The sequence below is a fragment of the Pangasianodon hypophthalmus genome, chromosome 15 (assembly GCF_027358585.1).
Source record: "Pangasianodon hypophthalmus isolate fPanHyp1 chromosome 15, fPanHyp1.pri, whole genome shotgun sequence".
NCBI classification, from domain to species: domain Eukaryota; kingdom Metazoa; phylum Chordata; class Actinopteri; order Siluriformes; family Pangasiidae; genus Pangasianodon; species Pangasianodon hypophthalmus.
In genome coordinates, this window is record NC_069724.1 from 15,815,115 (window position 1) to 15,829,704 (window position 14,590).

General features: G+C 39.3%; 1 protein-coding gene across 1 annotated transcript; it reads left to right on the plus strand.

Moving 5' to 3' along the window:
• The first annotated feature begins 3,470 nt into the window (after nt 1-3,470).
• On the plus strand, nt 3,471-13,993 carry rexo4 (REX4 homolog, 3'-5' exonuclease). The gene is made up of 8 exons (XM_026928636.3): nt 3,471-3,995; nt 6,463-6,761; nt 10,116-10,280; nt 10,800-10,993; nt 11,088-11,176; nt 11,266-11,340; nt 11,443-11,517; nt 13,398-13,993. The coding sequence occupies exons 1-8, from the start codon at nt 3,783-3,785 to the stop codon at nt 13,563-13,565; spliced, it is 1,278 nt and encodes a 425-aa protein (XP_026784437.1). The 5' UTR covers nt 3,471-3,782; the 3' UTR covers nt 13,566-13,993.
• The last annotated feature ends 597 nt before the right edge of the window (nt 13,994-14,590 follow it).

A 14,590-nucleotide genomic window follows, 5' to 3' on the forward strand; every position in this document is an offset into this window, starting at 1 on the left:
AAAACAAGCATATCTCTTGGAAAAGAAGGTGGACAGTGGAATTTTTTTTAGCTTGATTCCTTTACTCAGACTGCCTTTTGGAGCATTTAGCTCTGCCCTACTTTTGCAAATTAATCTGAGGATTTTTTGCCTATCCTCAGAATTGTGATGTCAAACTACTCAGCAGAGTTAAAAAACATGGCTGCCTTATTAATATTGGTTAATATTGAGCTATCATCATGAAACATGAATGGTAGTTTTGGGTACAGACCCAGTGATATGTGATGCAGTCTAACTGAAATTGGCCATTGGGTTGCCATTCATGTTTGTGCAAACAAAAGCATATCTCTGGGAAAATAATGTGTGCCATGAAAATTCTTCTTCAGCTTAATTTGGTTGCACAAACTCTACAAAATTGGCTTTTGGAGTATTTGGCTCCACCCACTTAAATTTGAGGTAATTTGCATAATATGTGAAACCTACTTTTGTGAACTAGTCTTAGGATTTTTGGCCAGCCTTCACAAAATTGATGTTAAACTACTCAGGACTTTGAATCTCAATAATTATGAAAAATATGTTGATAGTTGTAAACAATATGGCTGCTTTGGTGGTGCCTGTGATGTATTATTTTTTAATTGTTTGCTGGGACTTTCTTGCCTGTGTTGGCATTTAAAGTATGCCATTTTTTCTTTTTTATATCCATCCATCCATTTTTTATACAGCTTATCCTACACAGGGTCGCAGGGAGCCTGGAGGCTATCCCAGGGGACTCGGGGCACAAGGCAGGGGACACCCTGGACAGGATGCCAACCCATCGCAGGTGAACCGGCGACAGGGTCATGGGCGCCCAAGGCTCACTGATGTGTGTGGGGGGCAAAGGCTAGCCCATGTGGTCCAATCCCTCAGAAGAGCTACTGCAGCACAAAATGCTGAAAAAGTTATGATATAAGCTATTATAGAAAGGTGTCACATCACACAGTGCATCGCGGCTTGCTGCGTATGCGGCTGTGTAGCCGCAGACTGGTCAGAGGGCCCAAGTTGACTCCTGTCCACCGCCGAAAGCGCCTACAATGGGCATGTGAGCATCAGAACTGGACCATGCAGCAATGGAAGAAGGTGGCCTAGTCTTATGAATCACTTTTTCTTTTACATCATATGGACAGCTGGGTGTGTGTGCAGCAGGATGCACTATGGGAAGAAGGCAAGCCGGCAGAGGCAGTGTGATGCTCTGGGCAATGTGCTGCTGGGAAACCTTGGGTCCTGGCATTTATGTGTGGATGTTACTTTGACACGTACCACCTGCCTAAATATTGCTGCAGACCAGATATACTTTTTCATGGCAACAGTATTCCCTAATGGCATTGGCCTCTTTCAGCAGAATAATGCGGCCTGCCACACTGCAAAAAATTGTTCAGGAATAGTTTGAGGATCATGACAAAGAGTTCAAAGTGTTGAGTTGGCGTCTAAATTCCCCAGATCTCAATCCGATCGAGCGTCTATGGGATGTGCTGGACAAACCAGTCTGATCCATGGAGGCCACACCTCACAATTTACTGGACTTGGATCTGTTGCTAATGCAGCACAGCACACCTTCAGAGGTCTTGTGGAGTCCATGACTCGATGGGTCAGAGTTGTTTTGGCGGCACAAGGGGGACCTACACAATATTAGGCAGGTGGTTTTAATGTTATGGCTCATAACTGTACACCTACTCATTCATGCAATTATCTAATCAGACAATTGTGTGGCAGCAGTGCACTGCATAAAATCATGCAGATACAGGCCAGCAGCTTCGGGTAATTTTCACATGTATTCTTGGCACACTTTGGGCCTGTTAATACCAATCAATTATGCATCAATGAATGCCATAGCCTGTTTGAGTATTGTTGCTGACTATGTGCATCCCTTCATGTTCACAATTTACCCACCTTCTAATGGTAATGCCCCATGTCACAAAGCAAAAGTCATCTCAAACTGGTTTCATGAACATGACGATTAGTTGAATGTTCTTCAGTGGCCTTCCCAGTCACTGGATCTGAATCCAATAGAACACCTTTGGGATGTGGTACAATGGGAGATTCACAGGCTATGTTTTTTCTCCAGCACCTGAAAAATCTGCAGGAATCGCCTGGTGCAATCATGTCAACATGGACCAGAAATCAAAGGAATGTTTCCAACATCTTGTAGAATCCAAGCCACGAAGAATTGAGACTGTTCTGAGAGCCAAGGGAGACCCTACCCAGTATTAGTATAGTGTTCCTAATAAAGTGTTCAGTGACTGTATATATACAATATATAGCACTCTTAGAACGCTGCTCATCCAGTCCATTTAGTGGACCAGCACTAACTGCTGTATAAAATCTGTATTCAACTGTGTATTCTATCTAAACCAAATTGCGTTCAATTAGATGTATCATATGAAACTAGACAGGTAAAGTTCATCACAACAAACTTTAATGTGGGCTTGACAAGCCAGTCTGAAAGTTTGAAACTGTATCATAAGCTTGAAGATAGTTTGAAGCTGAAAGAAAGAAAGAAGGAAAGGGTGACAGATACAGAAAGACAGACAGTTACTGGTAGAAAGATAGATGACAAGTAGAGTGATACAAGTAGAAGGTCAGATGGAGTGAGAGAGTGATACAGGTACACTGATAGAAAGAAATATGGAGAGAGAGAGAGAGAGAGTGTGTGTGTGTGTGTGTGTGTGTGTGTGTGTGCTACTAGTAGATTGATGGATGGAGAGAGTGTGTGGCATTGATAGAGACAGATTAAGTGAGTCTGTTACAGGTACACTGACAGAGTGAGGGGGAAAGAAGAGGAGCATCAGGCCGTGTGCACACAGGTGTGTGTGAGTTTTGACAGTTGGAGTTTGAAAGTTTGAACATTCCTTGAATATTGGGATTTTTGATCGTTCTCTACAGGAAAAAACTATAAGTTAGGGGGGAAAAAAACAAACTGTCTGAACAGTCTGAATGACTGTGCTGAGTTTGGTGGAAGTAGCTTGAAAGCTCAAGGAGTTACAACAGTAAGAAATATTTAATGGAAGTCAATGGGAATTTTGGCAACTTTGAGCTTCCGTAATGGGAAACCTGTAATTCCGATCAGTTAGAAAGTCATAGCACACTAATCAGAACAGGCTGAAGGTCTGTGGCGAGTTTGGTGCCTGTAGCTTGAAACATCTGGGAGGAGTAGCGTTTACACATTTGGGGCATAATAATAATAATACTAATAATAATAATAATAATAATAATAATAATAATAATAATAATAATAATCTTATAAAGCAGAACAGTATGTTTGTTTTTGTCAAACCAACGTACTTGTAAAAGCGAAATATTGACATCTATAGAAGGTGCTGGGAAACATCTTAGTCCAACCAGTCAACGCAGGCATTTAACCCCAGCCAAAAAATGTTCATAAATGTTTCTATCAATGTATTTAATAACACTAAATAAAATAAATATAATAAATAAAATTCGTTAACGGGCTTGTGCCAGAATCATCCGGAACCGTCTGTTTTCCCCCAACGGACTGTTGTAAGTGTTACACACAAACCGGAAAGACTGACAGCATGGTTCTTACATGCGCTGAAGGTGGTAAATTATACGTAACTTAATACTCAGTCCTTGTAATCAATTTTTTTTCTATTGCTGTAGTTGGGAATCTGTTATCGGTCATCGTCAACATCGTATATTCACCGGAAAAAAAAATTTGATGATGAACGTTTGTGGTATTAATGCATTTTACATTTTGGTTTAGCTAAATTAAATTGGGTGTTGATTTTCATTTTGATCCACTGTTAGAAATGTCTAAAGTAAAGCTAAAGCAACCCAGTTCGGCTGTTAGCGCAGAAACAAACAAGCAAACTAAGTGCGATAAGGGAAAAGCCAAAGCTGGCAAGAGAAGGACACACTTCTACAAACACATGGAGCCTAAACCGAAAGAAGCGAAGAAAAACGTTTTTCTTCCGCCCAGAGATGCTGCAGAGTTTTCGGCGAACTGGAAAAGCCTTCTTATGGTGAGTAGTTGTGACATTGCCAGCTGTATGTATGCATTCACGTGTCTGAGATTAGGGCTTGTGAATTCAATAGTCAGTATGCGCCATAAATCAGTCAGTCAGTATTAAAGGGAAAAGTTGGGTGAAGGTATCTGTATCTATGAGCTGGTCACAGGCGCGCTTCGCTGCAGCAAAACCTTTGCTGAACATGTTGCATAACAGTTCTCTGAAGGTACATCCTACAGGATTTTAATTCAATTCATTTAGCTTCTTTCTGTTCTTGAAGAAGTACACTGTATATAAGGTTACGGTTCGTGTACATTTTAACCGTTTGTTTCTTGAATTAAATTGAAACATCCAAACCCACAAAGTTTTAAATGGTCCGAATTGCCATTTAATCATTATTAGGAATAAATTAACCATACGGGCTGATTGTTGGTTTGGATGAGTGGGGTAAAATTCCAAAATGCCCCTTACTGGTCAGCCTGCATGATGTCTTCTTCTTCTGCTGATCCCGCTAGTCAAATTAAGAGTTGACTGCTGTTAAACAGCAGATTATTGAATTTTCATTATTATAAATGAATAATTATACATTAATTTATTAATAGTTTTACACTGATCAGCCATAACATTAAAACCACTGACAAGTGACGTGAATAACATTAATTATCTCGTTAAAATGGCACCTATCAAGGAGTGGGATATATTAAGCAGCAAGTGAACAGTCAGTTCTTGAAGTTGACATGTTGGAAGCAGGAAAAATGGGCAAGTTTAAGGATCTGAGTGACTTTGACAAGGACCAAGTTGTGACGGCTAAAAGACCGGGTCAGAGCATCCCCAAAACATCAGGTCTTGTGGGGACTTCTGCTGTTGTAGCCCATCCACCTCTAGGTTCAATGTGTTGTGCATGCTGAGATGCTTTTCTGCTCACCATGGTTGTAAAGAGTGATTATGTGAGTTACTATATCCTTGCTGGCAGCTCGAACCAATCTGGCCATTTTCCTCTGACCTCTCTTATCAACAAGGCGTTTCCACCCACAAAACTGTCGCTCACTCAGTGTTTTTTGTTTTTCACACCATTCTGGGTAAACTCTGTTTTGTGTAAAATTCCCAGGCGCTCAGCAGTTTCTGAAATGCTCAAACCAGCCCATTTGGTGCCAATGTTCATGCCACGATCAAAGTCACAGAGATCACACTTTTTCTTCATTCTGATGTTTGATGTGAACATTACCTGTATCTGCATGATTTTTTGTATTGTGCTGCTGCCACATTATTGGCTGATTAGATAACTGCATGAATGTGAGGGTGTACCTAATAAAGTGGACAGTGACTGTATATCTCAATTTACACTATTAGTAATTTATTTTGTGACATTATTTTAAATAGAATACATGTACAGTAATCGTCTAAAATTTATTACTCAGTTAATGTAATTATTTACTGTTTTGTATTTTAAGTGGGGTCATCCTTCAATTGCGGTGGCAAGTGCTGTCCCTCCACGCGGCAGAGTCTTTTCTTCTGTTTTTGTACATTTCAAATTAATGCAAGAAACAAGCCGTTAAAATGTACCTGGTCTGGTTATATCTGTTGTTGCTTGTCACTCACACCTGTGACAGCCTCTAGAGCAAGATTTCATGGTTTGCAAAGAAAGTGTTTTAAAATTGGTATCAGCTTTGGGTGTTATAGATGATTCACAGTTTTCTTCAAATTCTTCTTTTGTGGATCCCACTAATTTTGCTTTTAGAAGTCTCATAGTCCTTAGTTCTTAAGTACTGCCTGTGCACTTGTAAATTATTTTGTGAATTTGTAAATATTAACATATTTTCCTGTGGCCACTAACCACATTCTAAAAGTAAAAAAAAAAAAATTGGAAGTCTGTGAAAAACAACTCTCTTAGATCTCTTGTTTTTGTATTTACCATACAGGGTACTTTGCACTCATTCTGCAACTAAATTCTTATTTTCAATATAGAAAAAAAGTTATGTCAGTCTGGATTCTAAAACCAAGTGTAGATATTCAGAGCTATTAACTCTTTAGTCAGTCACTCTAACAGGGCATACCTGGGCAACAACAAACACCTGTTAGTCACATAATAGTTCCAATATTTTTGATCACTTGAAAATTGGTGGGTTCAAAAGGTGCCATGTTCTAAGTTAACACATCTAGATGTAAATATGAGGAAATGAAATCTGAAATTCTGATCTGTCCTTTCATATTCATCTTTTGATCCCAAACCCAAAGGTCTACAGTGTATTGCAAAAACAACGAATTGGCCTTGCCATTACAATACTTTCCAAGGGAACTGTAAGCTGTGAAAACATACAGGACTCTTTAATGGTACAGTAATAGTTATTAATATAGTAGTTCAAAAATAATAGCTTAAAATGAATGTCAACAGACTGGGCACAAAAGAAAAGAGACTAATTTCCAGTATCTTCAGACTGACAGCATGTATTGTGTAGTTTGATGGTGTTTCTGTGTGTTGCAGGTGATCAACTCCGAAGATAATTCAAATGCAAAGAAGCTTCAGTCATTACCAATTAAAGAATGCCACAAAGCGGCACAGAGTGCCAATGGAGGTACAAACAAACCAGCACATAAAGACTTAAATAAATCATTAAATGGGTTGAAACTGCAGGGATCCAAAGTGGCTGGAATGGAACAAAGTTCAAGTCATCCTGAACAGCACAAAACTGAGAAGAGGAAAATGAATGATGCTGAGGGAAGAAGAGGGAAAAAGACAGACAAAAGGAAGAAAGTTGAAGAGGCGGAAAAGAAACCAACAGAGTATGTATACATGTTTTAAATAGAAATAGAAGGCCTTTAGAGGGAAATTAGAGAGAGCCTTTCTGATACTATTACTTTCAGGAATTAGTTGTCTTTCTGTTTTTGACCTGTTACAATATGGTTAAATGATCTAAGCCATGATGAGTTAACGTTTGCCATTTACTTAGTGGTTCTGTGTTTTTGTCTTTTATACAATGCAGAATCTATATATATTTTTTTTTTGAAGGATTACTTAACAGGATTACTTTTAGTACAATATAGCAGTAAGCATTGTGAGGAGATTGTACAGGTTTCCACTGCTGCATATTTACATAATAAACGTTTTTTTAAAACTAGACTACCTGTGCAAAATGCACAATAAAGTAGTCATCTGCTGACATCTGTAATTATGTCGGGTAGAGTGCATACACTCATGAAATACAGTCCCTTAATATTGAAACCGCAAGGCCAATTTTTTTTTTCTCTCCCCATGTTTTTGTATTTACCATACAGGGTACGCTGCACTCTGCAGACATTCTGCAACTAAATTCTTATCTTCAATATAGAAAAAAAAAGTTATCTTGGTCTGGGTTCTGCAATGACGAAATAAAGCAGAATTTGGTGTACACTGTAGTTTAGGAGTATTTGGCTAAATTGAGTTGAAATTTGTCTTACATTTCTTATGTCATGCACATTTCTGTGTCTTTGCCCATGGTCTTTCCTCCAAGAATTTCATAGTTCACTGCTCTGTTTTGCATTGTTTCTGTTTTGGGTCGAGTATTGTTTAGGTCTCCTCACTCAGCCTCAACACTACAGACAATTCTTCCCTGCTTAACAGATCTGTGTTAGCTTGACTCACTGCTACACACCATTTCTTGCATGCTTCTTGAGGTGTCCGCATATTGACAGTCTACTATAGCTACTGTTGAGTGGTTTGCATCTTGTGTTATGGCCTCTATATTTCTGCAAAGTCTTCTTTGAATGTTGGATTGTGATGCCTTCACCCCTGCCCTGTTGAAGTTGTTGGTGATGTCACTGACTGTTGTTTTTGGGTTTTTCTTCACAGCTCTCACAATGTTTCTGTCATCAACTGCTGTTGTTTTCCTTGGCTGACCTGTTTGATTTCTGGTTGTTAGTGCACCACTGGTTTCTGTCTTTTTCAGGACATTCCAAATTGTTGTACTGGCTCTGCCCAATGCTTGTGCAATGGCTCTGATTGATTTTTCCCTCTTTTCTCAGCTTCAGAATGACTTGCTTTTCTCCCATAGACAGCTCTCTGGTCTTCATGTTGGTTTTCCTTTTTAACAACAAATGCAGTCTTCACAGGTGAAACCCAGGGCTCAAACCAAGAGTAGATATTCAGAGCTATTAATTGTTTAATCAGTCAGTCTAACAGGGCACACTTGGGCAACAAGAAACCCCTGTTAATCACATGTTCTAATATTTTTGATCTCTTGAAAAATGGGTGGGTTCAAACAAAAGGTGCCATGTTCTAACACATCTAGATGTAAATATCAGGAAATTAAAGCTGAAATTCTGGTGTATCATCTCATATTCATCTTTTGATCTCAAACCCAAATGTCTTCAGTGTATAGCAAAAACAAAAGAATTGGCCTTGCTGTTCCAATACTTTTAGAGGGGACTGTACCCACAGTTAGGCCCATAAATATTTGGACATTCACAAAGTGCAGACTTTCAGCTTTAATTTGGGGGTATCTACATCCAAATCGGATTAACAGTGTAGGAATTACACCATTTTTTACACAGTCCCTCCATTTTCATAGGTTCAGAAGTAATTGGACAAACTAACAATCATAATATTAGGATTATTTTAAATACTTGGATGCAAATCCAGGTCAATGACTGACTTTTCAGTCAATGACTGCCTGAAGTCTGAAACCCATGGACATCACCAAACACTGAGTTTCCTCCCTTTAGATGCTTTGCCAAGCCTTTACTGCAGCCGCCTTCAGTTGCTGCTTGTTTGTGGGTCTTCATGCCTTCAGTTTTGTCTTCAGTATCTATTTTAGTTGTCTTCTGTGATCTTCCAGGCCTTTTGGTGTTGCTGAGCATGCATCGACACCTCTATGGACCGCATATTGAGAGTTCCCATGAACAGCTACCAAATGCAAATTCAACACTTGGAATCAACGCTAGACCTTTTATCCAGGCCACGTCTGGTCATGAAATTGCTTATCATTCAAGTGTCCAATTAGTTTTGAGCCTGTGAAAATTGAGGGACTATGTAAAAAATGGCTGTAATTCCTAAACTGTTAATGCAATATTTTTGTTAAACCCCTTGAATTAAAGCTGCAAATCTACACCTCAATCACATCTTGATTGCTTCATTTCAAATCCATTGTGGTGGTATACAGAGGTAAAATTAGGAAAATTATGTCACTGTTCAAATACTTATGGACCTGCCTGTGTGTAGTCCCCCTTTTTTAAGGGAACAAAAGTAATTGGACAATTGGCTGCTCAGCTGTTCCATGGTCAGGTGTGTGTTATTCCCTCATTATTTCACTGTAGGTCTAGAGATGTTTTCATGTGTGGCATTTGCATTTGGATTCTGTTCCTGTTAACTCTCAATACAGCAACCAAATTGGTTGATATTCAAGCTTGAAAGTCAATCTAAAACGTGAATTAAGGCTCATACTGAATTTACAAGAAAGGTCAAGAGTGCCTTTAACATCCTGTTTTTCTTTTTAATGAGCTCCCATGTCTTTTTTCTCATAATAAAAGAATCTGATTGCACTGGGCACATACTGACCTTTCCTTTCTAAACAGACAGAGATGGGAGTGAGGTATGGGGCAGTGGGGAGTGAAAATGAAAAGTGAAAAATACTTTAGTGAAAATGCAGAGGAGTTTGAGTCCAGTCAACATTAAAAACACACACAAGCAGGCACACACAGTCCCAGCATGAACAGGAAGCCATTTGTCATTTGTCCTCCAACTAGAAGATAGCAGATTTTATATGGATCACAGGGAAGAAGCGTAAGATCAAGCTACATAAGTAATGATAAATAAATGCCACTGCATATAAATAAATATGGATCAGAAACATTAAATTACTGATTACAGCTGCTTAATTTTTTTAAACTGCTTGCCTTTTAAATCCACCAGATAAAGGACCTTTGAAAAGAGTGAGAAACTTGTACACATTACACTTGCCTACTACTGAAGATTTTTGTGCTAGTAGAGAAAAAATTCCAGTTAGAGACATTAATCAGGACGTCTGTGAGAATGTATCTCACAGGTACAATGTATCTCTGGGTATCTCACAGATAGAATGTATCTCTGGGTAAATTGCTGAGCCAAGCTGTGCTGTACATCTGATGGAAAACTGCTAATAAACTCTCTGTTTTCCTGTTAAGGGCAGATATCTGGTTTGACGACGTCGACCCTGATGACATTGAGGCCGCTGTGGGCTTGGAGGCTGCTAACATTATGAGGAAGAGGAGTGGTGTAACTAAAACAGATGCCAAAATTACACAGAGGAGCACGGAACGGTTGCTGGTCAAGGAGAGCACTTGCGATGGGTACAGAAGAAAATGATGCCAATTCAACTGCTTTTCCTGGCTTTAATTCTGGAGAGGAGTTCTTTTAGCTTGTCTTCTGCTATAACTTGTTGACAGAAGACAAGCTAATGGACTACAGCATCTGTGGTACATATCCTTTAGTAAGCAGTGTTAACTATTTACATAAAGGAGCCATGTCCCAAACCACAGACTCTTGGCATAACCTATGGTGGCAAAAGATGTGGTGGTTATCGCAATTTGGATTTAGCCTGTGACTATTTGTGATGACCTTTTTCATCTTATTGCTCCTCTTTAAAACATTTATGTACACAAAAACAGTAGCTGATGAAAGGACAGTAATTTCATTTTGCATTTCAACTGCATTTTCTGTTTTGGGGAAATTTTATTGGAAATTCCAGAACGCTATATCATTATTGGAAAATGCTTTGTGTTCGGGTATTTGTAGCCATGCTTGTCTAACATTAAATATTTTCTAGTTATCTTTCTTTTTTCTTCCTTGCTGTTTATCATGATTGACAGATTGACACGCGCCATTGCTATGGATTGTGAGATGGTAGGGGTGGGGCCTGGAGGAGAGGAGAGCATGTTGGCACGCGTCTCCATCGTCAACTACTTTGGCAAGTGTGTTTATGACAAATATGTTAAACCAACAGAGAAAGTCACTGACTACAGGACAGCCGTGAGTGGCATTCGGCCTGCTGACATCGAACACGGTGAGCAAAAATAAAGCAAGTCTTGATATTGACTTAGAACTTTGTTTATATTGTGTTTAGAATTGGTATTCAGTTCTTACTGTATGTTTCACAGGGGAGGACTTCAAAATAGTACAACAGGAAGTGGCTAAGATGATGGAGGGACGAATATTAGTGGGACATGCCATCCATAATGACCTGAAGGTGCCATATACCATTGAGTTCAGGCTGAAAGTATATTGTATATAAATGTAAGTCATAGTAAGATCTGCTTATTCCTTTCTCTCATACAGATTTTGTTACTGGATCACCCAAAAAGAAATACGAGAGACACTCAGAAGTACAAACCGTTTAAGAAGATAGCAAAGGTAGTGACAGTTTTATAAACATGCTCAATAAAGACTATTTGAAGTTTCTTATAGATGTAAACATAAATGTTGAAAGTGTCTCTCACTATCTCGCACGCACAGAGTGGACGTCCGGCGCTGAGGGTTTTGTGTCGGGAGATTCTGAATGTGAAAGTACAGCAGGGAGAGCACTCGTCGGTATGTACCTCTTTAGTTCTATTAAAGTACATACTGTCTGTGTTACAGGGGTGCACATGTTTCTGTTGCGCTACTCAGGAGCTCCAGTTGCCCAGTGTTTTTGGAAATTACTGGATTTTGACTTTCAGAGTCAGTGAAGACATCTGGGTTTGAGTTGAGAAGATGAATGAGACAATAGATCAGAATTTCAGCTTTTGTTTCCTGATATTTACATCTATATTGAATCACCCATTTTTCGAGTGATCAAAAATATTGGACCATGTGATTGACCGGTGTTTTTTGTTGCCCAGGTGTGTCCTGTTAGATGCCCAGGTGTGACTGGTTAAGTAATTAATCCCTCTGAATGTGTACACTTGGTCTGAGCCCTGGATTTTGCTTGTCAAAGACTACATTTATTTTTGAAAAGGATAAACCAACATGAAGACCAGAGAGCTGTCTATGGGAGAAAAGCAAGCCATTTTGAAGCTATGAAAAGAGGGAAAACCAGAGCCATTGCGCAGGCATTGGGTATAGCAAATACAACAGTTTGGAATGTCCTGAAAAAAAAGAAATCACTGGTGTACTAACCATCAAACACGTCTGCCAACGTAAACCACAGCAGTTGACAGAAACATTGTGAGAGCTGTGAAGAAAACCCCGAAAACAACAGTCAGTGACATCAACAGCAACGTCCACAGGGCAGGAGTGAAGGTATCACAATCCACCATTCAAAGAAGACTTCAAGAGCAATACAGAAATATAAAGGCCATGCCACAAGATATAAACCATTCATCAGCAGTAAGATTGGGCAAGCCAGACTGGAATTCGGAAATAAATACAGAGATGAGCCACAAAAGTTCTGGAAGCAAGATTACCCTCTACCAAAGTGATGGAAAGGCCAAAGTGTGGAGAAAGAAAGGATCTGCTCATGACCCGAAACAGACGGTAGAGGTAGTGTCATGACTTGCGTTTGCATGGCTGCTTCTGGAATGGGCTCACTAATTTTTACTGATGTAACTCATGATGGTAGCAGCAGAATGAATTCAAAAGACTACAGAAATATTCTGTCTGACAGTTTACAGAGAAATGCATCCAATCTAATTGGGAGGAACTTCGTCATGCAGCGAGACAATGACCCAAACATATTGCCAACACAACAAAGGAATTCATTAGGGGGAAAAAGTAGGTTTTAGACTGGACAAGCCAATCACCAGACCTTAACCCACTTGAGCATGCATTTCACCTCCTGAAGAGGAGCCTGAAGGAAGAAACCCCCCAAAACAAACAACAACTCGAAGGTGCTGTGGTACAAGCCTGGCAAAGCATCACAAATGAAGAATGCAACAGTTTGGTGATGTCAGTGGGTCTCTGGCTTAATGCAGTTATTGCAAGCAAGGGATATGCTACCAAATATTAAATGTTATTTACTTTAAGACTATCTGTTCTAATACTTTTGCTCACTTACACTGGGTGGTCTGCCACCAAAGGTGCCGGGTTCTACATTATTTAATACATCTATATGTATTAATATCAGGAAATGAAAGCTGAAATTCTGATCTATTGTCTCGTATTCATCTTTTGGTCTCAAACCCAAATGTCTACAGTGTATAGCAAAAACAAAAGAATTGGCCTTGCCATTCCAATGCTGTGTACTTGTAACTTTGCTACCAACAACATGCTTTGTGTATGGGAAGTGGTAGCTCAGTGGTTAAGACGTTAGACTTCTGATCGTAAAGTTGAGAGTTGAGAGTACCACCAAGCTGCCACTGCTGCGCCCTTGAGCAAGGCCCTTAACCCTCAACTGCTCAGTTGTATAAATGAGATAATTGTAAGTCACTCTGGATAAGGGCGTCTGCCAAATGCCATAAATGTAAATGCATTTCTGCATGTATGTATTATAGGTCCAGGATGCTCAGGCTACAATGCGTTTGTACACACTGGTGAAGAAGAAGTGGGAGGCAGAGCTTAAAGCCACCAGGGGTCAGACCACCAGTCGGAAAAGCCCTCGCAAACCCAGAGCCAAAGTTGACTTGAGAACAGCTCAAATGCACAACACATACGGACAATGACAATGAAATGGAGCTGAAACTGAAACACACACCCACACCCCACACAGTAAATCAGAGAAGAGTTCCAAGTGAAAAGTGTTTCCATCACATTGCATTTAGCAAAATTAGCAGTAAACCACTACTTTAGCAGTTTTGTCAGTCTTACAATTAGTAATGTCTTTCATGGCATCTCTAATTTTTGGATCAGTTTAAGGATCATTAAGGGATTACACACACATCAGTTTTTACTTCATAGGTGACTGCAAGTGAATAATGTGGCAATCACACTAGTTGTATTCCTCCAGTGCAGCCCTTTGGAAATGATCCACATATGTGTATGCACACAACATATATTTGTATTTCAGACCCAGTGGGATCTTTGTCTAACAGTTTGTTTTATTATTCAGAGTCATTTTGAATGCATTCTATTAAAAGACATCTAAAAGAAATCTGCATATATGAGTAATGTTATATTAGTATAGGTGGAGATTCATTCTTTTCAGATTTAGCACATACTTATTGAATTTTTAAATGTAAGTAGCCTGATATAATTTTATAAAGAACAACCCTATTAGATAAAAAAGTGTATCTGTCTACAGTGTACTTCTCTTACAGTGTGATATTGAGTTGTAGGGTTACTCAGTACCCTACAAAATCCAAGCAGACGGCCAAGCTCAGTGAATCTTTATCAGGGATTTGAACACAACTTTCTGTCCACTAGCAGAGAACCTGAATTGCACAGCTACCATGTTAAGCACTACCTAAACTTACCTAAAGCTTTCTCATCAGTGTGGTGTGTAGATCAATGGCTGTGTTATCTTTTTAAGTAAAGAATTAGGGCCACTTCTCAAAAAGGCAAGTTAATTTATTGTCTGAAACAACATGGGGGGAAAAATATCAATTTACATTGATGTTCATACTAAAGAAACTCCACACACTTTAACACAGATGCACACAACCTTAGAGAGCACAACCAAAACAAAAAAATGAAGGAAAATTTATTGTTAGGTTCCTTTATTCTTATTCAGGATTTTTGGTGTTTTTCC